General features: G+C 38.4%; 1 protein-coding gene and 1 long non-coding RNA gene across 9 annotated transcripts in view; one reads left to right on the forward strand and one right to left on the reverse strand.

Annotated features, from left to right (window-relative positions):
- The window catches only part of LOC127422499 (uncharacterized), a 46,429-nt gene that overhangs the window by 21,105 nt on the left and 795 nt on the right, over positions 1-24,529 (reverse strand). For 2 of the 7 annotated variants that reach the window (XM_051666074.1, XM_051666073.1), the window contains exon 1: positions 5,566-5,960. The exons of 1 other annotated variant lie outside the window; for it this stretch is intronic. In XM_051666074.1, the coding sequence (XP_051522034.1) occupies positions 5,566-5,856 (291 nt within the window). In that variant the 5' untranslated portion in view covers positions 5,857-5,960. Of the gene's footprint in view, positions 1-5,565; positions 5,961-7,048; positions 7,278-7,645; positions 7,820-8,839; positions 9,069-9,157; positions 9,280-12,552; positions 12,740-14,986; positions 15,069-15,162; positions 15,768-16,094; positions 16,851-23,632; positions 24,449-24,529 lie in introns of those variants that run through there. 4 more of the 7 variants (XM_051666068.1, XM_051666070.1, XM_051666071.1 and 1 more) reach the window with 4 other exon arrangements.
- Positions 5,987-7,354, forward strand: LOC127422509 (uncharacterized). 2 transcript variants are annotated; one of them, XR_007894188.1, is made up of 3 exons: positions 5,987-6,055; positions 6,212-6,298; positions 7,149-7,354. It is a non-coding gene; the product is annotated as an uncharacterized LOC127422509 (long non-coding RNA). The 2 variants fall into 2 exon arrangements; XR_007894187.1 differs by having other exon boundaries at positions 5,994-6,059.

The raw sequence follows: 24,529 nt of genomic DNA on the forward strand, positions 1-24,529 counted from the left end.
TATTAAAAACTATAAGATGCCCCTGGAGTAACGAGTTCGAATCAAGGGTGTGTTGAGTGACTCCAGCAAGGTCTCCTAAGCAACCAAATTGGCCCGGTTGCTAGGAAGGGTAGAGTCACATGGGGTAACCTCCTCATGGTCGCGATTAGTGGTTCTCGCTCTCAATGGGGCGTGTGGTAAGTTGTGAGTGGATCGCGGAGAGTAGCATGAGTCTCCACATGCTGTGAGTCTCCGCGGTGTCATGCAAAACGAGCCACAAGATAAGATGCGTGGTTTGACTGTCTCAGAAGTGGAGGCAACTGAGACTTGTCCTCCGCCACCTGGATTGAGGTAACCGCGCCACCACGAGGACCTACTAAGTAGTGGGAATTGGGCATTCCAAATTGGGAGAAAAGAGTATAAAAACAAAAAACTATAAGATGTTACAAATAAAAAAACTAAGGAGTTCATTACGAGGGCCTTTTTGCCCCAAAATGTAAAATTATGTGGGCATTCTAACAAATTTGTGGCATTTTTTTCCCCAGAGAATCCCTTAATGAAATATTCCAGGTTAAGCTAAATAATATCAAACAAATATATTTCAAACCAGCAGTAAAATCTGACAACACTGGAATGATAAAATGTGCTTCTTACCCTCAGATTATGCTAAAAATGAAGAAAGAAAAAAAAATTACGGCTTGTATAGCTAATGTGCATGCGCGTTCTCGAGTTGATTGCCAGCCGGTGTCCGTTTCGAAAAGGTGATTGGCTCTTTTATCTTTAAGGCAGTCTTCCTTTACACCATTTATCTATCCCATAAATGAATTGATTTTCAATGATAACTTATAAAACTTTAGACAGACCTACTGTTGTTTATCGATGGTATATGCTTCCTTTGAAGCCATCCATCTGCATTCTCAACTTTCGTTGAATTGTTTAAAAATCGTGTTTGATTGTGGAATTCAAAACAACTACATTACCCATGGTACAGCAGAGATAAATACACCAATCAGAGAACAGTGGCCAACAAAAACCACGAAACGTTCCTCAGAGCGACCGCACGCTCCCAAGACGCACTGTGATTGATGTAATCGAGTCAGTCTCCCTTAACCCTTAAACCACTCATATATTTGTACAAAGCGGTATTTTGCAGTAAACGTTAAATACATTGTTTCTATACTTAAACAATTACCTTAAATCAATAGTTTTAAATATCCCCATAGTTTTATATTCAATGATATCATTCGCAATGTTTCATGGCCTTGTACCTTTGTATTAATGTCAAATATTTTTAGCCTCAAAACAAAGTTTGTGATGTTGTGATTAACCTCGGAGCTGACTGGTTTGGTTCATGGCTCACAACTTTTTTTATGAAGGATTTTATTAAAAGTCTATGGAAGAAATTAATGGGGAAAATACTTCCGGAACCCATGTGGCTGAAAAAAAATGGCTGGGCATTGTTGCGCTCTATAGACCTCACTCACAGTAGCGCCATCTTTGATTTTTTTATGGGAATGATAAGGAGGCTGTGAGGGATAGACTTACCATCTTTTCAATGGCATGTACGGTATAAAGCTGTAAAAAGCTCCTAGATCACATCTGAATTTCCACAACTCATGTTGTCTGGAGTTTTTTGTCTACTGAATGTTCTTCGAAAGGATGTTTTTTCAATGTTTTGTCTGTGGAACGATCCAAAAACACTTTAAACTGAGACTGTATGTTTAACCCTCAAAGCCTCGTTGTCAAAAATCAAAAGATGGCGCTGCTGTGAATAAGGTCGATTGGGCGTTCCAATTTATCCCATTCATTTTAATAGAAGTGGCCTGTGTCATCTAAATAGTCTCTGGTTTACAGGCAGAAATGTGAAGCTTATAACTGTATAAAACAGGGCTCCAGACTGCAACTAAAATGGTCGTAAATACAACCAAAAATAATTGATCGCGACAATCATTTAAAATCTAGTCACCATTAGCGAAAGTCGGGTTGTGCGCGTTCATATGCGGTTTCGTCAGATATCATCTTGTGAGTTACTGAACACATCTCTTGCCGCTTTTCACCCGTTCTGTTGTGATGATGTGTCTCTTTCTAATTTGATGATTTTTTTTTATTTTTTATTATAAACTGAATAAATAGTAGTGTCAGTTGATTAAAATATTTAATCGTGATTAATTTCAGATTTTGAGGGCTTACATTTTACACTACATATATTTATTTTACTGTCAAAATACATTTAGTTCCTTAGAAAAGAAAATAACATGTAACAATAATGTTTGAACCCTCATCGTCCACAATATTAATCGTGGCTAATCACTTTGCTACATCACATGATGTGCACCGTTTTGAACTCCACATGAAAAGTGCTGCAGAGAACGTCTTGTTTTGCTCTTGTGGGATTGCAAATTTAAGAACAACTATAAGATCAGGTGGTCTACTGCCTTTCATATAACATCACATGAAAAACTAAAGTGATGCACATTGTATTGAGCTTTCAAGGTATTTGGTATTGTGATTCTGTGAGATCGTCTACACATGGCTGCATCCTGTTTGTCAACTTGAACAAGTGTATGTGAATGAAAATTTGTTTCTCATGCTAACTAAGGCTATCACCTTTTGTCTGTGATGGCTCTAGGTGCCCCAGCCCCATTCTGTGAATCAGTGGCCATTGTTCATGACTCAATCAATAAACAAAGAATCCTGCTGAAGCTTTACCAGAGTCTCCTGGTCTTCTCTGAGAGTTTCCAACTAGAGCTGAAAAGATTAGTCGACGTTATCAACAACATAGACTATAAAAAATTGTCGACAAAAAATGTAATTGTAAATGATCTCATTTAACGTAACATGAGATCACATTAAACTCTAATGATGATGCGCAAGAGACAACAACAACAAATCCTGCACGAGAGAGTAGTGAACAAAGGACTCTTTTGAACAGGGTCTTTTTCATGAATCACCCGAAAAGGACTGAGGGTTTGAACTCAGGAGCTCAGGTTAGCAGTTTGAATCAGATTCAATTTCTCAGCGAATCAGCCGGCAGTGTGTACACAACTGGGAGCACAGACATTTCAAAATAAGAGTCCCATGTGTATTTCGGGCTTCTTTATAATTAAAAGTCACATATTGTGTATCACTTTTTTTCTTCTTCTGGTAATTATTGATTGGGATTGTAGTAGAGCAGTACAAAATAAAAATACAAACTTTTATCTCTTATATTTGTATAAATTATGAAAAGGGTGTGTACATTTATGAGACAAAAGTGAATGCAAACTTACAGATGAAGTCAGAATTTTACATACACTTAGGTTGAAGTCATTAAGTGTCATTTTTTATCCAATCCAAAGATTTAATATTAGCAAACTATAGTTTTGGCAAGTCATTTAGAACATCTACTTTGTGCATGATGAGTAATTTTTCCAACAATTGTTTACAGACAGACTGTTTCACTTTTAATTGACTATATCACAATTCCAGTGGGTCAGAAGTATACATTCACTAAGTTAACTGTGCCTTTAAGCAGCTTGGAAAATTCCAGAAAATGATGTCAAGCCTTTAGACTATTAGCTTCTGATAGGAGGTGTACTGAATTGGAGGTGTATCTGTGGATGTATTTTAAGGTCTACCTTCAAACTCAGTGCCTCTTTGCTTGACATCATGGGAAAATCAAAAGAAATCAGCCAAGACCTCCGAAACAAAATTGTGGACCTCCACACATCTGGTTCATCTTTGGGATCAATTTCCAAATGCCTGAAGGTACCACGTTCATCTGTACAAACAATAGTACACAAGTATAAACACCATGGGACCACGCAGCCATCATACCGCTCAGGGAGGAGACACATTCTGTCTCCTAGAGATGAACGTAGTTTGGTGCGAAAAGTGTAAATCAATCCCAGAACAACAGCAAAGGACCTTGTGAAGATGCTGGTGGAAACAGGTAGACAAGTATCTATATCCACAGTAAAACGAGTCCTATATCAACATAACCTGAAAGGCTGCTCAGCAAGGAAGAAGCCAATACTCCAAAACCACCATAAAAAAAATCCAGACTACAGTTTGCACGTGCACATGGGGACAAAGATCTTACTTTCTGGAGAAATGTCCTCTGGTTTAATGAAACAAAAATTTAACTGTTTGACCATAATGACCATCGTTATGTTTGGAAGAAAAAGGGTGAGGCTTACAAGCTGAAGAACACCATCCCAACCATGAAGCATGGGGGTGGCAGCATCATGTTGTGGGGGTGCTTTGCACCCAGGGACTGGTGCACTTCACAAAATAGATGGCATCATGAGGAAGGAAAATTATGTGGATATATTGAAGCAACATCTCAAAACATCAGCCAGGAAGTTAAAGCTCGGTCACAAATGGGTCTTCCAAATGGACAGTGACCCCAAGCATGCCTCCAAAGTTGGCAAAATGGCTTAAGGACAACAAAGTCAAGGTACTGGAGTGGCCATCACAAAGTCCTTACCTCAATCCGATAGGAAATTTGTGGCCAGAACTGAAAAAGCGTGTGCAAGCAAGGAGGCCTACAAACCTGACTCAGTTACACCAGTTCTGTCTGGAGGAATGGGCCAAAATTCCAAAATTTAGAAGCTTGTGGCAGGCTACACAAAAGATTGACACAAGTTAAACAATTTAAAGGCAATGCTACCAAATACTAACAAAGTGTATGTAAACTTCTGACCCACTGGGAATGTGATGAAAGTAATAAAATCTGAAATAAATAATACTCTCTACTATTATTCTGACATTTCACATTCTTAAAATAAAGTAGTGATCCTAACTGACCTAAGACAGGGAATGTTTTCTACGATTAAATGTCAGGAATTGTGAAAAACTGAGTTTAAATGTATTTGGCTAAGGTGTATGTAAACTTCTGACTTCAGCTGTATCTTCTCAACTATACACCGATCAGCCACAACATTAAAACCACCTGCCTAATATTGTGTAGGTCCCCCTCGTGCTGCCAAAACAGCGCCAACCTGCATCTCAGAATAGCAATCTGAGATTATATTCTTCTCACCACAATTGTACTGAGTGATTATCTGAGTTACAGTAGACTTTGTCAGCAAAGTCTGGCACCAACATTCATGCCACGGTTCAAATCACTGAGATAACCTTTTTTCCCCATTCTGATGGTTGATGTGAACATTAACTGAAGCTCCTGACACATATCCGCCTGATTTTATGCACTGCTGCCACACAATTGGCTGATTAGATAATCACATGGATGATTGTTGGTGCCAGATGGGCTGGTTTGAGTATTTCTATAACTGCTGATCTCCTAGGATTTTCACACACAACAGTCTCTAGAGTTTACTTAGAATGGTGCCAAACACAAAAAACATCCAGTGAGCGGCAGTTCTACAGATGGAAATGTCTTGTTGATGAGAGAGTGCAAAAGAGAATGTCCAGACTGATTCGAACTAACAAAGCCTACAGTAATTCAGATAACCGCTCTGTACAATTGTGGTGAGAAGAACAGCATCTCAGAATGCTATCAGTACAGTAAATATCATGTTTTATTTGTTACTATAGCTACTATATAGAAATATATAGGCTATATGACAAAGTTTTCACACATACCTGAGTTCGCTGGAAAAACATAACGGGCACAGCCGATGAATTCAGATATCGACCCTTTGTTTCTTTCGATGGTCTGAAATCCTCAGGGGTAAAATGTTCACTGCACACCCTCCAATATTGGAGAGAACGTAGGGGTGTACTGATATCCAGTTTCAGCGCGATAAGCCAGAGCTTCAATCGCTCATGATCATGTATAGGCAATCGATGAAAAGTTAATATTTTTCCCGGCGTGCGTTTTCTTTGGGGTTTCTGAAGGTTGAAGCATCCAGGATACACACACCAAACGACCATTTTGAACAATACACTTATACAAATACAAATCTACAGCAAATACAATTAAACTTTTGTACAGCGCTCCTTCTCTTGTAGACAATGACGCGCTTCCTGCCTCCTCCTCCACGTGACTCGTGACCTTACCAACGAGCTTACGTCATCCCTCTCATGAGCGCGCGTCACAGAGATGTACGGAAGCGAACATTTGTAGTTAAAAGTATGTAAGTATTGTTTTGTTTCTCAAAATAATCAATCGTTTGGGTTCAGAAGAACTTTATTTGTCGACTGGAGTCGTGTGGATTATTTTGATGCACCCTAAATATGCATTTTGGACCGTCAAAATAAATGGAGTACATTCACTTGCATTGTTTAGAGGAGGAGGCCTGAAATGAAATCCTAAAAATCTTAAATTCTGTTTTGATGAAGAAAGAAACTCAGATACATCTGTGATGGCCTGAGGGTGAGTAAATTATCAGCAAATTTTCATTTTTGGGTGAACTATTCCTTTAAGACAGGGGTCTTCACATTATTTGGTAAAACAAATTGCATTAAAAAATACAAAATTAAAGGGATAGTTCACCCAAGAGTGAAAATTCTCTCATCCAATCCCAAATGTGCATGACTTTTTATTTTCTGTTGATTTTTTGATTATCTCAGCTCTGTGGGTCCTCACAATGCAAGTGAATGCTGCCTTTATAAGCTTTTTGGACCTTTAACATTTTGGTACCTATTCACTTGCATTGTGAGGAATTACAGAGCTAAAATAATCTTCTAAAAATCTTCGTTTGTATTCAGCAGTAGAAAGGGTGAGTAAATGAGAGAATTTAAATTTTTAGGTTAACTATCCATTTAAGTCAACTTAAGGCAAAGCTAAAGTTCAGCTAAATGGTTAATTGCCTTTCCCATATTGAAATGTATGAAGTAAAATGTAAAACTATATGACTGTATATCAATAATGATTATTTAAAATTGCAGTGTAAGCATCATAATATGCAAATGTAGTAATAGAGTACTATACATGTTATGAAAGGCTAAGCTTCAAATGCACCATTCAATGTTATACAGTTGTGTACTTGGCCTGTAATATGAAGACGACCCACGCCTTGGGTTACCTTTTCACACCACTATAATATATCTGCAACCTCCTGTTTACTATGATGCTCTTACACAAACACACCCGCAGTTCAAGCAATGAAAAGCAGAGACAAAGAAAAAACTAACATGATTCAATTTATTCTGTCTGTTAAACATTTACACATCCATTGCAATTGCTTCTTCCTTGATTCAATTTAGCATTTGTGCTTTTTAAGGTGGCAGTTGGGGAAGAGCCAGCTGAGAGGACTGGTCCTTGAACTCAACAGTGGGGTCCATGCGCCGCTGCAGAACCTTCTGAAAAAGATCATCCCGGAAGTTTTGTGTTGTTGGTTCATGGGGCGTGCCTAAAAAAAAGACAACGAAAATGATAAACATTTATTAGACATATTTGCAAGCTAGATTAAATCATTATTTGACTATTTATATTTGTAAAATTTTACAAACAGGATACTTTTATACAGTTTTTCACAGCATGTCTGTGTGCACTTAAATTTCAGTCGGACTTGACAATAAGTTTCTATTACATATGCCATGTAAACGCTTTAGTCCGACTGAAATCGTACCTAACAGACCTAGATAACGTGATTGTCGCCCTGCTTTGTCCAGCATGTACGTATACACCTTAATCAGATCACAACCGGCCTCGCCGTTGTGCGCAACATGGTTTTAACCTCAGTTCAGCTGATGTTTTTTCACAGCTGTATTCACTTACACAAAGCCTTGTGTTGCTGACCGCTGGGTTTGGTGGTTGTGGTCTTTCCACGGTGAACATTTTCATTGTAGTCAAGGACAGCAAGTTTGGTACGAGCTGTCATGGATGAGTAGTGGAAGTGGAGGTTCTTCTGACAATATTTCAGAAGTCTGGAATGAAAGACTTCAAGCTTGCCTAAAAACAAAAAAAAACAAAAAATGTGTTAAGTACAATGAACATTTTCAGATTCTGTGTTTGTCAAGCCAGAGACAAACACAGAACTGCCAGTGTCTTCTGTAGCTGAACTAGGTTGTTAAATTTGCCAACGGTGTTAGCTTTCCTTACACTGTTCTCATCTGATTTTGTACATTGTTTTGTGAAAAACTTTTTGGCCAGCTATTCTGTTAGGAAGATCGCTGCTATCTGTTAAGTAAACCGATGGAGATTCTCCAAAATGTAAACGTAATATTATATGCTATGTCAAAAATCCAAAATATAACCATATTCTACACCTAGGTTAATCACGATTCCTCTATTACAGTTTAACGTACTTATCAAGTTAAGCCACATTAAAACGCTTGTACAAAATAATGTAATTACGTCACCTGTCATCTTGAGAATAGATGTCGTCTATAACACACTTGTTGAGCAATGTTATATCATTGGATTACATTTCTCTCTGTTTAAAGATGTCCTCAAAAACAGGAGTGAAAGATGTAAACAAACACTGTGATGCGCCATATTTGTTTGTGGGCAGGTTAGGTTGCCACGTGACCCGTTATGTCATCATTCAGTTCTCATGAAGATCTCAAGCAAAGTCTTTCCGGCAAGTCGGTCCACTGTCGGACATCTTTGGAATTTTCTCGGCTTGTATAGCGCATGTGTGTTGTAGAGTTGATTGACAGGCGATGTCTGTATCTAAAAGGTGATTGGCTCTTTTAACTTAGACGGGACTTCCTTTCTACATCCATTGACCATTGGGCGCTCAGAGCTCCTTGGTTGAGCGTTCCAATTTCTTCCATTCATTTTAATAGATGTGGCCTACCTCTGTTAAATAATCTCCATCTCAAGTCAGTGGAGAAGCGCTCCAGATTGCCCCGGCCGTGAACCAGCCGAACACAGGCTCGACACGAGAACCATCGCCATTGCAGTGGAAAAGGGCTAACTGATCACTCAAAGTGAACTGTAACAAACTGTGTCTGAGGTAAAACTAACCTGTATGCTTGAAAAGTGCCATTTGCCTCAGGTCGTTTAGGAGACCTTTGTTCAGAACAAGGGATGATAGTGATTGGAAAGCAGGTGACTCTTTTCTAAGCCATCTTCTTCTCCGCTGCTGTTCAGGTAGGAGGTCATCATGGTGACATCTGTGCTGTCTTCCATCTTCCATCCAGTGATGTACACCACAAATGTGATGAAGAAGGGACTTCCACTTCTTGGTTAAGTCCTGATATAATTTGTGAAATTTACAAACAAATTTACAATCTGCAATTTCAAAACGTCAATAACGTCATTATCAGATATTTTACAACTTACATTGGCATCACCTCCACAGGTTGCACAGGAATACCACAAATGGTTACATATGGATTTGATCCAGGGCTGCAGGTCTTGGTTTCCCTTTTTCCAAGACACTGATAGCAACTTCTTATAAAACCCTGTCAAAAAACAGTATATCTTTCATTCTATTTATTGTACCATGATCAAGGAAGGCCAGGAGAGCACAGACAAAGTTTAATTACAATGTTATCGGGCTTCAGGAAGTATAGAGTTTATGTAAGCTAAAGCCTAATTTACACAATAGAATTTGAAATCTTTTCTCCTGAACAAACTAAAGCACCCTAGGCGAACAAAGCTTGCATTTATACTACACGAAGCGTAATTTAAAAATGTGTGAAGTTTGCATTAAAGTTTTTTCCTCATTTAAAAAGTTTAATTCCTAAAGACATGTATTGTAATTTTGAAATATATGTAGGAAATCATGACCACTCACATCAAAATGAAGACTCCAGTCATATCAGTAACCTTATAAAAGCTGTTTTATTATTCTACATGGAGAAGGTCTGCACATGTTAGAATCACATGACCAGCCAAATACTACTCGCTTAATCTCAGTATCCGTCCTGTTATTGGACACTTTCACTCACTGATTAAAGTAATCGTGGCTGATTGTGAATACTAAATTTCTACAATGGCATCTGAAACTGAAAACTATTGATTTGAAATGATGCTGCATCCAAGCCACTAGGTGTCAGTGTAAGTCCAAGATGTCACAAAGACAAAAGTTACTGAGTGCATCTTTATGCATCATATAAAAAAAATGTGAACAACTTTTGAACAACCTTGGAGGGACAGGCTTTGAAGTTGTTCATTTAACGTTAAAATAGAACTTAGCTTGCAACAATCTCCACAGCTGGCTTGCATAATTGTAAATAAAGTATTAATTGATTTCTCCTTGGTCATTTCAGGGAGGTTCACAAACAGAAGGAATATTCTGGGTTCAATACAAATTAAACTCACTCGACAGCATTTGTGGCATAATGTAGTTTATTACAAAAATATTTAAAGCTGTGTCCAAGGGGGCCTGGGTAGCTTAACAAGTAAAGACGCTGACTACCACACCTGGAGCCTCCACACGCACTATGTCTCCGCGGTAATGCGCTCAAAAAGCCACGTGATAAAATGCGCGGATTTACGGTCTCAGACGCGGAGGCAACTAAGATTTGTCCTCCGCCACCCGTATTGAGGCGAGTCACTAGGCCACCACGAGTGAGCGCATTGGGAACTGGGCATGCCAAACTGGAGAGAAAAAGGGAGGAAAAAAAAAAATGCTTGTCCGAAATGCCCTCTATCAACTATATAATGGACTATTTTAGGTGTCAGCCTTTTTGTAGTGGTATTCGTTGCCTACATTTGTTCGCTCATTCTTACCCACAATGCACTCTGATTTCAAATGTACACTCACCGACGCTATCTTGCCCATAATCCACCACGGGGAGGTTTGACGGGCTGCGAGAGTGTGCGCGAGTGGGTGAGCAATTGAGAGAGCTTTTACAAGAAGCTTTTACAGCTTCCTTCGTTCCTGCAACGTTTTATTTCAAGCTGGCGGTAATGTTTTACTTTTTGACATATCAAAACTTGATTAAAATTACATAAAATATAACTATCCAAAATCATACAGATAAACTGAACAATCTGATTTATTTATATAGCTGAAAATATATTTGATATGGATATTATTTTATTTTGCCATTAATGCCAAGTGATTTTTTTCTTCTTATTCACTGAGGTGATATTGTTTATAACTTAGAAGACTGCACACAGTGGAAATTATTCAAATATTTTATCATCACGTTGTTTCTGCAGCAGCATTAGCACTTTCTCCGACACTCAGTGTATACGTCAGCATCCGAATTCACTCACTCATTTCATTCACTGCTTGTCTGATATAGTGCTCTCACTGACTTCCACTATATAAGAAAGTTATTGAGTGAACAAGTGAGCATGTTCGGACACAGCTTTAGAATTTTTTAAAAAAAAATCGTGGATACAGTGAGGCACTTACAATGGTGGGCTTGAAGGCAAAAATGTAAAGCTTATAATTTTATAAAAGCACTTACATAAATAATTCTGTTAAAACTCATGTATTATTTGAGCTGTAAATTTCAAAGTAGTTTTTACAGTCAATTTAGGGTTTATGGCAGGGGTGGGCAACCATTTTGGTACAGGAGCCACATTGTACTCCTTTTGAGATACAATGTTCTGCATAGATTTGGTTCTTGTAACTTTTAAGCCCAGAAATATTTGTGTACTCATTTTTCTGAAGTGTATACAGTATGTGACTGATGGGACTATTCTGCAATTGCCTAAAGTATTGTTTTGCTCTACAAAGGTAGATACCTTTCTATCAGGCATTTTTTTTTTTAAAACGTGAGACAGTTTACTTATTTTATTCTCAAACATTACCTGTTTATGTGCGAAAAGGGTCATGATGCCGATCTCATCAACAGTCTGGCTTTCCATTCAGGACACAACTGAATGTCAATGATGCAGAGATCTATGTTTATATTTTATTAAAGAAGGTTTGTAGCACCTTCTTTAATAAGTAGCACCTTCTACTTAGTAGCACCAAACAGCCACAATAATGGACAGAGGCCGTATAACACTTTTAAGCAGAATATCGCACTAGAGTATCGCCAAGTTTAAAGTGGGAAGCGAAAGCTAGAAAGAGCGCGTGCATGGTTGCCAGATTGCACAAAATAAGTATAACACTAAGCAGAATATTTCCAATATGCGCAAGTATAAATCTCAAATTGGGGGGTCTGCGTCTCTTATCTGGAAACCCTGAGAATGTTAAATGTTTGTGGAGGCGTGTTAGGTCCCAATGCAAAATAACTGAAGTATCCAATAAAAAAAATGCTTTTAGGATAAACGAGCCAAATTAAACCATGTGGAGGGCCGGATCTGACCAGAGGGCCGTAAATTGCCCATGTCTGATTTACAGTGTTATGTAGTCATGGCTAAAAAGTTGTAAAATAAAATTTAACTTCACACAGAAAAGGTTAGCAAGTGACTATCACACTAAAATGATGTTAACACATAATGTTTACATCATGTGGCTATACTTTTGAAACAGTGAGTACTTTAAAGTTTAAAGATTGACCCCATTCACTTGCATTGTAGGTGCCTCAATGTAACCCAGATTTTTTATTTTTTTTAAAGAAAAGGAGGGACGAGTCAATACAATTTTGTGGTAACCAACATCATTCCACAAATGCTGTCGATTGAGTTAACTTGTATTGAAACCGGAATATTTCTTTAAAGCAGCAGTTGTCAATGTCTGCACAAATACGTGTGCTTTATGTATTATCTAAAGGTTGTGCAACCCCCGACATGTGCCAAGATTAATTAGTGATGCAACATTTACATACCCTTGACCACACTCCAGATGTCAAACTCATGGTGGATATCTGGATAATCCACCTGCATGACCTTCCTTATTGAGGGGGACCGGTCAGTAGTCACAATCTCTACATCAATGCCTTTCTCCAAAAGTTTGTTTAGACCTCTCTTAAAACCTACAGGTTCCATAGCACCTGAACTAGATGCTTCTGTAGCCTAGAAAAGAAAACACACACACAATACTTTTACTTTCAATAGAGCTGTTCAGGTTGTAGTCCAAAAACCTGGGAAGTCGAATTTTGTCATGGGTTCCCTCTGGATTTTCCTATGGGTTTTTGAACTTATGAGAAAAATAAAGTCTGTGGTAAACATTGCTTAATGATATGAGGATGTTTTGTTCTACAACATAACATACAAGTTGTACCTCAAATGTGAATTTTGAAGCTGTACTGAATTGCATACTTTAAAAACAAAAAAAACAAAACAAAAACGGTGGCTTCAAAATTCACGTTTGAGGTACAACTTCTGTTATTTATGCTGTAGAACAAAATGTCCACGAATCATCAAGTAATGTTAACCACAGACCATATTTAACTCATAAGTTCAAAAACCCCATTATGAAAATCCAGAGGGAACCCACGGCGAATTAGACTTTGATCACTTACAAACTGACATCATGGCTGAACAGCTCTCCATGTAATATGCTAGTGATGAATGACAAGTAATGTCTAAAATATTTCACTTTGGTATATTGTATGTACTGGCACTGCCTGAATAGCCTATTATCATATTAAAAGGAATAGTTCAACCTAAATAAAAATTCTGCCATAATTTAAATCACTCTAATGTCATTCCAAACCCGTATGACTTTTCCTTCTGCAGAACACAAAAAGAGATAATTTAATGGCAATTTAATCCAGTCATGTTGGCTGTACAATGGTAGTAGACAGTGACTCACTTTAAAGTTAAAAAAAGAACCCAAAAGTGGCCATGCATCATATTCCAAGTCTCCAGAACGCATACAATTATTTTGTATGATGAACAGACCAAAACTCAACTCTCAAATTCAATATCACACCCCGTTGAACACATCAAACCTCATTGGTTCTTACGAATCTCATGACCAAACATTATGACATTATGCTTAGTTTACCAATGATTTGATTTGAAAGTGAAAAACATATTGACTTACTCTCTGTTCATCATAAAAAGTGACTGTCTATCTTCAAAGACTACATGTATGACACTTTAGGGTGCTTTTTTAAAGGGATAGTTCACCCTCATTTACTCACCCTCATGTCATTACAGATATGTGACTTTTTATCCTGCTGAACACAAAGATGTTTTAAAATAATATCTCAGCTATGTTGGTCCTTTCAATGCAAGTGAATGGTGGCCAGAAATCTGAAGGTCAAAAAGCCGATAAAAGCAGCATAAAAGTAATCCATAAGACTCCAGTGGTTAAATCCATATATTCAAAAGCAATATGATAGCTGTGGGTGAGAAAAAGTTAAAATATTTGAGTCCTTTTTTTACTAAAAATCTCCACTTTCACATCTGAAGACATGGATTTAACCACTGGAGTCTTTTGGACTACTTTTATGCTTCTTTTATGTACTTTTTGGACCTTCAGAGTTCTGGTGACCATTCACTTGCATTGAAAGGACCTACACAGCTGAGATATTATTCTAAAAATCTTTGTTTGTGTTCAGCAGAAGAAAGTCATACACATCTGGGATGGCACGAGGGTGAGTAAATGATATGAGAATTGTCATTTTTGGGTGAACTATCCTTTAAGCATGAAAGTGAGTCACTGTCTATTGCCATTGCATTGAATTCTTCCAACAGGATTGGATAAAATGATCTCCTTTTTTGTTCTGGAGAAGAAACAGAAACAAAAATTCATACTGGTTTGGAACAAAATGAGTGTGAGTAAATGATGATAGAATTGTCATTTTATGGGGTAAACTAGTCCTTTTTAAGCAAAAGCTATTTTAACAGATTCAGCTGCCCCTTAAAAGTGCTGTAAGTGATTTTAGTCGTTCTGGAACTTCCACGAGACTAAGACCGTCGAAGCCACGCCCCCTCTTTCCCAAACCCCGCACTCCAAAGATGCCGTTGAGACCGATGGAAAGAAGAGTAGTGCGTCTTCCCACGGTTGTCAAACACAACAGTAGCAAAAAAGAAATACGTCAGAGACTGGTGAGATATCTCAGGACACTTATTTAAGTGATAACTTTCAGAGAGTAGGAACATTTTCTGCATACCATTCCATAAAAATGTAAAATAAAAACGCTTACAGCACTTTTAAGTTAGAAGATAATGTCTAGACCATCTAAATGACTTTAACAGCCAGACATAGCCTAAAACCTTTTGGTTGCTCCTGAGACATAATTGTGTTTGTGGTTAAAAGTGTGATTAAATGAACAAAAACACACACACAAAAAAAAAAAAATCACTGACCTGAACCAATTCAAAGTGGACAATCTGATTGGTTGTGTCATCCATGAAACTGTATGTATTATATTTGCCAGAGAACCCTGGGCTGTAAGGAGTAGAGGATGAAGAGGAAAAAGACTGTTGTTATTGTTCTAAGTATTTCATTTACAAGTGCACAAATATTACATACATCTATCTACCTGTCGGATCTCCCATCCCCTGACAAATGCACTCTCTTCTGGGGCCTATTTTGCAATCGCAAAAGTTGCAGCAGTGCTGTTTGCTGTTCTTTGTATGCAGAGTCTATGACAGGGATGAGGTATGATGACTGGATTCCATTGAAAGTAGCTTTATCTGGCACCTGAAGGTTGAGCAGGGCAGCCCAATCGGCAATGTCAACATATGTTGCTCCAGAGAACAGTATAGATGCCGCCACATGCAGGTCATTCTCAGCCATACCCCCAACATCAAAACATGAACTCCACTGCCCTCTATGTCCCATTGAACACTCCCACTGTACAAGGATGAGGCTCCCTGATGTTATTTTTTTTGGTTCCCTGACTGGTGCTCCGCATTGATGGCAGAACCTAAACAGTTTCATCAAAGAGGATTCGTTAACCAGCCATTTTCTTTCCTTCCAATGCTGGCCTACTACTTTGTCCTCCTCTTGCCCTGCAGTTTGGCTTGAAGTTGAACTTGGAGGAATAAGACTGAGATCCTTCATGCATGATGGAGGACTTACAGAATGCATGTTGACATCTATGTCAGTACTTTCTATTTTAACCTCCGTTTCCACTGGTTCACCCTACATGGCAGAAATTAATGACAGATTAGGAAGTTTTTGAGATGTTTTTAGTAACACATCAATCAAGTTCAATAACTATGGCATTGAAAGGCAGGAAATTGTAGATTTTAAAAGGAATGTTCCAGGTTCAAAACAAGTGGAGCTCAATCAACAGCACTTGTCGAATAGCATTAATGTTGATCAATTAAGCTTAACTTGAATTGAACCTGGAATATTCCTTTAACTACCAATTAATTTGTCAAACACTGTTCAAAATGAGACTTATAATAACAAGAGTCCGACCTGCCCATTTACAACTTGTGACAAAACGTGTTTGTAAGGACTTACTGACTGAGAGGACTGTATAGGAGGGAAAGCATAGTATGTCCTAGATGTTGATGGGCGTGTCTGATTTGGATTAGATACAATCAAAATCAGTTTTGACTGTGATTCCTCATTTTGTCCATTGCTGGTTCTGATGGTCTCTGGCTTTTCTGGGATTGATGGTGAAACACCGGCAAAAAACATCTCAGCCCCCAGGACCTCTGTGTCTCCATCTTTTTCACTCACAGCCTCCTGAAAAATACACCAAGTTGTTTTTGATACGAGGATGTACATCAGATGTACTGGATACTAACATGGAATGCATAATGTGGATTACCACAAAAATTAATGTTGGGTTACAGTGAGGCACTTACAATGGAAGTGAATGGGGCCAATCCGTAAACATTAAAATACTCACTGTTTCAAAAGTATAGCCACAAGACAAACAATATGTGTGTTAACATGATTTTAGTGATAAAATTGCTTTCTAACCTTTTCTGTGTAAAGTTATAACCAATATTACAACTTCGTTGCCATGACGATATAACGGCATAAACCCTAAAATGACTGTAAAACCACGATTTAATCAACTTTACAGCTCAAATAATACATGAGTTTCAGCAGAATAATTAACAGTATATTTAATGCAAGTTCTTTTATAAAATTATAATCTTCACATTTCTGCCTTTAAACCCTCCAAAAATAGATTTCATTCACTTCCACTGTAAGTGCCTCACGGTAACCTCAATTTGTGCTGTTTCAAAAATAAAGGAACTTTTGTTGAATTGTTTAAAAATCATGTTTGATTGTGGAATTCATGGTAAACAACTACATTACCCATGGTACAGCAGAGATACAGTTATGCTCAAAAGTTTGCATGCCCTGGCAGAAAATTGTGACTGATCATGCGAAAAAATCTTTTAAGGATAGTGATCATATGAAGCCATTTATCATCACATAGTTGTTTGGCTCCTTTTTAAATCATAATGATAACAGAAATCACCCAAATGGCCCTGATCAAAAGTTTACATACCCTTGAATGTTTGGCCTTGTTACAGACACACAAGGTGACACACACAGGTTTAAATGGCAATTAAAGGTTAATTTCCCACACCTGTGGCTTTTAAAATTGCAATTAGTGTCTGTGTATAAGTAGTCAAAGATTTTGTTAGCTCTCACGTGGATGCACTGAGCAGGCTAGATACTGAGCCATGGGGAGCAGAAAAGAACTGTCAAAAGACCTGCGTAACAAGGTAATGGAACTTTATAAAGATGGAAAAGGATATAAAAATATATCCAAAGCCTTGAAAATGCCAGTCAGTACTGTTCAATCACTTATTAAGAAGTGGAAAATTCAGGGATCTCTTGATACCAAGCCAAGGTCAGGTAGACCAAGAAAGATTTCAGCCACAACTGCCAGAAGAATTGTTCGGGATACAAAGAAAAACCCACAGGTAACCTCAGGAGAAATACAGGCTGCTCTGGAAAAAGACGGTGTGGTTGTTTCAAGGAGCACAATACGACGATACTTGAACAAAAATGAGCTGCATGGTCGAGTTGCCAGAAAGAAGCCTTTACTGCACCAAATGCCAAAAAAAAAGCCCGGTTACAATATGCCCGACAACACCTTGACACACCTCACAGCTTCTGGCACACTGTAATTTGGAGCGACAAGACCAAAATAGAGCTTTATGGTCACAACCATAAGTGCTATGTTTGGAGAGGGGTCAAAAAGGCCTATAGTAAAAAGAATACCATCCCCACTGTGAAGCATGGTGGTGGCTCACTGATGTTTTGGGGGGTGTGTGAGCTCTAAAGGCACGGGGAATCTTGTGAAAATTGATGGCAAAATGAATGCAGCATGTTATCAGAAAATACTGGCAGACAATTTGCATTCATCTGCACGAAAGCTGTGCATGGGACACTCTTGGACATTCCAGCAAGACAATGACCCTAAGCACAAGGCCAAGTTGACCCTCCAGTGGTTACAGCAGAAAAAGGTGAAGGTTCTGGAGTGGCCATCACAGTCTCCTGACCTTAATATCATCGAGCCACTCTGGGGAGATCTCAAACATGCGGTTCATGCAAGACGACCAAAGACTTTGCATGACCTGGAGGCATTTTGCCAAGACGAATGGGCAGCTATACCACCTGCAAGAATTCGGGGCCTCATAGACAACTATTACAAAAGACTGCACGCTGTCATTGATGCTAAAGGGGGCAATACACAGTATTAAGAACTAAGGGTGTGCAGACTTTTGAACAGGAGTCATTTAATTTTTTTCTTTGTTGCCATGTTTTGTTTTATGATTGTGCCATTCTGTTATAACCTACAGTTGAATATGAATCCCATAAGAAATAAAAGAAATGTGTTTTGCCTGCTCATGTTTTCTTTAAAAATGGTACATATATTACCAATTCTTCAAGGGTATGCAAACTTTTGAGCACAACTGTAAATCCACCAATCAGAGAACAGCGGCCAACAAAAACCATGAAACGTTCCTCAGAGCGACCGCACGCTCCCAAGACACACTGTGAATGATGTAATCGAGTCGGCCTTCCTTCACCCTTAAACCACTTATATATTTGTACACAGCGATATTTTGCAATAAACGTTAAATACATTGTTTCTATACTTATAAACAATCACCTTAAATCAATAGTTTTATATATCCCCATAGTTTTTTCAATTATATCATTTGCAATGGCCTTGTACCTTTTTATTTACAGTTGAAGTCATTAGTTAACATACACCTTAGACAAATACATTTAAACTTAGTTTTTCACAAGTCCTGACATTTATTTGTAGAAAAAGACCTACATCTTAGGTCAGTTAGGATCACTACTTTATTTTAAGAATGTGTAATGTCAGGATAATAGTAGAGAGAATGATTTATTTCAGCTTTTATTTCTTTCATCACATTCCCAGTGGGTCAGAAGTTAACATACACTTTGTTAGTATTTGGTAGCATTGCCTTTAAATTGTTTAACTTGGGTCAGACGTTTTGGGTAGCCTTCTGCAAGCTTCTCACAATAAATTGCTGGAATTTTGGCCCATAACTCCAGACAGAACTGGTGTAACTGAGTCAGGATTGTAGGCCTCTTTGCTCACACATGCTTTTTCAGTTCTGCCCTCAAATTTTCTATCGAACTGAGGTCAGGGCTTTGTGATGGCCACTCCAATACCTTGACTTTGTTGTCCTTAAGCCATTTTGCCACAACAGTGGAGGTATGCCTGGGGTCATGGTCCATTTGGAAGACCCATTTGTGACCGAGCTTTAACTTTATGGCTGATGTCTTGAAATGTTGCTTCAATATATCCACATAATTTTCCTTCCTCATGATGCCATCTATTTTGTGAAGTGCACCAGTCCCTGGGTGCAAAGCACCCCTACAACATGATGCTGCTACCCCCATGCTTCATGGTTGGGATGGTGTTCTTCAGCTTGCCAGCCTCACCCTTTTTCCTCCAAACATAACGATGGTCATTATGGCTAAACAGTTACATTTTTGTTTTATCAGACCAGAGGAAATTTCTCCAAAAAGTAAGATCTTTGTCCCCATGTGCACTTGCATACTGTTTTCTGGCTTTTTTATGGCAGTTTTGGAGCACTGGCTTCTTCCTTGCTGAGCAGCCTTTCAGGTTATGTCGATATAGGACTTGTTTTACTGTGGATATAGATACTTGTCTACCTGTTTCCTCCAGCATCTTCACAAGGTCCTTTGCTGTTGTTCTGGGATTGATTTGCACTTTTCACACCAAACTACATTCATCTCTAGGAGACAGAATGGGTATTCTTCCTGAGCAGTATGATGGCTGCGTGGTCCCATGGTGTTTATACTTGCGTACTGTTGTTTCTACAGATGAACGTGGTACCTTCAGGCATTTGGAAATTGCTCCCAAGGATGAACCAAACTTGTGGAGGTCCACAATTATTTTTTCTGAGGTCTTGGCTGATTTCTTTTGATTTTCCCATGATGTCAAGCAAAGAGGCACTGAGTTTGAAAGTAGGCCTTAATATACACTACCATTCAAAAGTTTAGGGTCACTTATTTTTTTTATTTTTATTTTTTTCACATTTTAGAATAATAGTAAAGTCATCACAACTATGGAATAATAGAAATGGAAATATGGGAATTATGTTGTGACTAAAAAAATCCAAAATAAATCAAAACTGTGTTATATTTTAGCATCTTCAAAGTGGCCACACTTTGCCTAGATTTTGCAGAAATGTACTCTTAGCATTTTCTCAACCAACTTCTTGAGGTATCACCCTGGGATTCTTTTTAAACAGTATTGAAGGAGTTCCCATCTATATGCTGGGCACTTAGTGGCTGCTTTTCATAATTATTCGGTCCAAGTCATCCATTACAAAAAATTTTTTTTTTTTTTTTAAATAAAATTTTAGTTTTGTAATTAAATTAATATGTTGGCACAATTATATTTTTGTCTACAAAACTAATTTCAAACATTTAAGCATATGCCTTCAGATCAAAAGGTTTTTAAGATCATGAGAAACATTTCAGGCAAGTGACCCCAAACTTTTGAACAGTAGTGTACATCCACAGGTAAACCTCCAACTGACTACAATTAGCCTATCAGAAGCTCATTGGCTAATTGCCTAAAGGCTTGACATAATTTTCTGGAATTTTCCAAGCTGCTTAAAGGCACAGTTAACTTAGTGAATGTAAACTTCTGACCCACTGGAATTGTGATATAGTCAATTAAAAGTGAAACAGTCTGTCTGTAAACAATTGTACAAAGTAGATATCCTAAACGACTTGCCAAAACTATAGTTTACTAATATTAAATCTGTTGAGTGGTTAAAAAAAATGAGTTTTAATGACTTCAACCTAAGTGTATTCTATGTAAACTTCTGACTTCAACTGTTTGTCTGATTTTCAAATACTTCTTAGCCTCAAAACAAAGTTTGTGATGTTGTGATTAACCTCAGAGCTGTTTGGTTCATGGCTCACAACCCTTTTATGAAGAATTTTATTAGAATTCTATGGAAGATGGGGGCCTGGGTAGCTCAGTGGTAAAAGACGCTGGCTACCACCTCTGTAGTTCGCTAGTTCATATCCCAGGGTGTGCTGGGTGACTCCAGCCAGGTCTCCTAAGCAACCAAATTGACCCGGTTGCTAGGGAGGGTAGAGTCACATGGGGTAACCTCCTCGTGGTCGCTATAATGTGGTTCATTCTCGGTGGGGCGCGTGGATGCTGCGGTGGATGGTATGAAGCCTCCACAAGTGCTGTGTCTCTGTGGCAACGAGCTCAACAAGCCACGTGATAAGATGCGTGGGTTGACGGTCTCAGACACAGAGGCAACTGAGATTCGTCCTCCACCACCTGGATTGAGGCGAATCACTACGTGACCATGAGGACTTAAAAGCACAATGGGAATTGGGCATTCCAAATTGGGAGAAAAAGGGGGAAAATAAATAAATAAATAAAAATAAAAAGTCTATGGAAGAAATTAATGGGGAAAATACTTACGGAACCCATGCAGCTGAAAAAATGGCTGGGCGTTGTTGCGCTCTATAGACGTTTTTCACAGTAGCGCCATCTTTGATTTTTTTATGGGAATGATAAGGAGGCTGTGAGGGATAGACTTACCATCTCTTCAATGGCATGTACGGTATAAAGCTGTAAAAAGCTCCTAGATCACATCTGAATTTCCACAACTCATGCTGTCTGGAGTTTTTTGTCTACTGAATGTTCTTGGAAGGATGATTGTTCAATGTTTTGTCTGTGGAACGCTCCAAAAACACTTTAAACTGAGACTGTACATTTATCCCTCAAAGCCATGTTGTCATTCCTGTCAAAAATCAAAGATGGTGCTGCTGTGAATAAGGTATTTTATGTGAATAAGGCGTTCCAACTTATCCCATTCATTTTAATAGAAGTGGCCTGTGTCATCTAAATAGTCTCTGGTTTACAGGCAGAAATGTGAAGCTTATAATTTTATAAAACAGGGCTCCAGACTGCAACTAAAATGGTCGCAAATGTGACCAAAAATAATTGATTGCGACAATAATTTAAAATCTATTCACCACTGGTGACAGTCGGGTTGTGTGCGGTTTCGTCAGATATCTTGTGAGTTACTGAATACATTTTTAGAACGCGCACCAGTGTGTCTTGTGCCACTTTTCATCCGTTCTGTTGTGATGACGAGCTCACTACAGCACCAGAGTCGTGAACAAATGACCGGGTCTTTTGAGGGTTTGATCTCAGGTTAGCAGTTTGAATCAGATTCACTTTCTCAGCAAATCAGCCGTCAGTGAGCTCACAACTGGGAGCACAGACATTTCAAAATAAGAGTCCCATGTGTATTTCGGGCTTCTTTATAATTAAGTCAATATTGTGTATCACTTTTTTTCTTCTTCAGGTAATTATCGTTTGGGATTGTAGCAGAGCAGTGCTAAATAAATTTTTTTTTTATCTCTTATATTTGTAGAAATTATTAAAAGGGTGTGAACATTTATGAGACAAAAGGGAATGCAAACTTATCTTCTCAACTACACATCGATCAGCCACAACATTAAAACCACCTGCCTAATATTGTGTAGGTCCCCCTTGTGCCGCCAAAACAGCGCCAACCCGCATCTCAGAATAGCATTCTGAGATGCTATTCTTCTCACCACAATTGTACAGAGCGGTTAATTGAGTTACCGTAGACTTTGTCATTTCAAACCAGTCTGGCCATTCTCTGTTGACCCGGCTCATCAACAAGGCATTTCCTTCCACAGGTTGCGGGTTGGTGCTGTTTTGGCAGCACGAGGGGGACCTACACAATATTAGGCAGGTGGTTTTAATGTTGTGGCTGATCGATGTATATACTGTTTATTAAACCTTCGATTAATGGGTTATCACTTATCAGCTGTCTTCCTTTTCTTCGGCTTTCTATCTTCTTTCTAAACAGCAATCTAAATTGAGCAATTCTGTGATTTGGCGACTAAAAACTGCCATTTGGCTCTTTAATGTTTCAGTTTAGGAGCCAATGGCTACTAAGTTATTTTTTTAGTCTGGAGCCCTGTAAAAGCACTTAAATTAAATTTTCTGTTAAAATTGTGTATTATTTGAGCTGTAAAAGTTGTTTAAATAGTTGTTTTTACAGTCATTTTAAGCTTTACGGCATTACGTTGTCATGTCAACAAAGTTGTAAAATTGGATATAACTTTACACAGAAAAGGTTAGTAAGCTATTTAATCACAAATTGTTTAGGTCTTGTGGCTATACTTTTGAAACAGTGATTATTTTAATGTTTACGGATTGGCCCCATTTAATTCCATTGTAAGTGCTTCACTGTAACCCAGAGGAGGAAAGAGTCGATATTATTTTTTTGTGGTAATTAACTTTATGCCACAAATTCTGTCGATTGAGCTTAACTTGTTTTCAACTCGGAATCATTTCTGACCCTGAATAATGGTCGATAACACTCCACCCCCGTGTCCGTAAAACATGATCTTTATGCTAAACTTTCAATTAATAAAAAGTAACATAAATATACATATACTAGTACATTTTAAGTAATAAATGTCAAAACGGCTTGCCATATTACCTCTGTTTTTGGTACGAGCATGGGCACTGCTGTTGATTTTAGAACTCGTCTTCCTGTGCTCCCGTTTTCAATTAAATCGTCTGGTGAAAAATGTTCACTGCACACCTTCAGTCCACGGACAATTTTAGTGGGTGTGCTGGGATCAAGGCGAAGAGCGAGAAGCCACAGCTTCAATCTCTGTGGATCATGCCTTGGAAATCTGTGGAAAGTCAAACTTTCCCCCTGCGATTTTGATCCCGAATGACGGAGTCTCACTAGTTTCTCTCGGTTGAAGCATCCAGGAAAAGCACATATGCGCACCATTTTGAAAAACAAACTAATAATAATAATAATAATAAACTATATCAACAAATATAGATGTAAAACAGTTCGGAACGGGCTTCTCTACATGCACTGCCGTGAGCGCGCAAAAGCGAGCAATGGCGCAAGTCAAGATTTTAAATGTAAACCAATTTAAGAGTTGAATAGTTCATCCAAAAAATGAAAATTCTCTCATCATTTACTCTCCCTCATGCCATCCCAGATGTGTATGACTTTCTTTCTTCTGCTGAACACAAACGAAGATTTTTTTTAGAAAAATGTCTCTGTATGTCCATTCAATTCAAGTAAACAGGTACCAAAACTTTGAAGCTCCAAAACCCACATAAAGGCTGCATAAGAGTAATCCATACGAATCCAGGTGATTAATTGATGTCTTCTGAATCGATACGATATGCGTGTGTGTAAGAAACAGATCAATATTTAAAACATTTAACTATAAATATTCGCTTCCGGACAGTTGTCGCATGCAAGTCCACTAGAGGGGCGGAATCACGTGGCCTCTCGCGTGACGTAAGCGCGTTGGCATGTTCACGTGAGAAGTGACGGCCGCGAAAGCGCAGAGAGACATACACACAG

This window comes from Myxocyprinus asiaticus, chromosome 31 (genome assembly GCF_019703515.2).
Source record: "Myxocyprinus asiaticus isolate MX2 ecotype Aquarium Trade chromosome 31, UBuf_Myxa_2, whole genome shotgun sequence".
Taxonomy (NCBI): Eukaryota; Metazoa; Chordata; class Actinopteri; order Cypriniformes; family Catostomidae; genus Myxocyprinus; species Myxocyprinus asiaticus.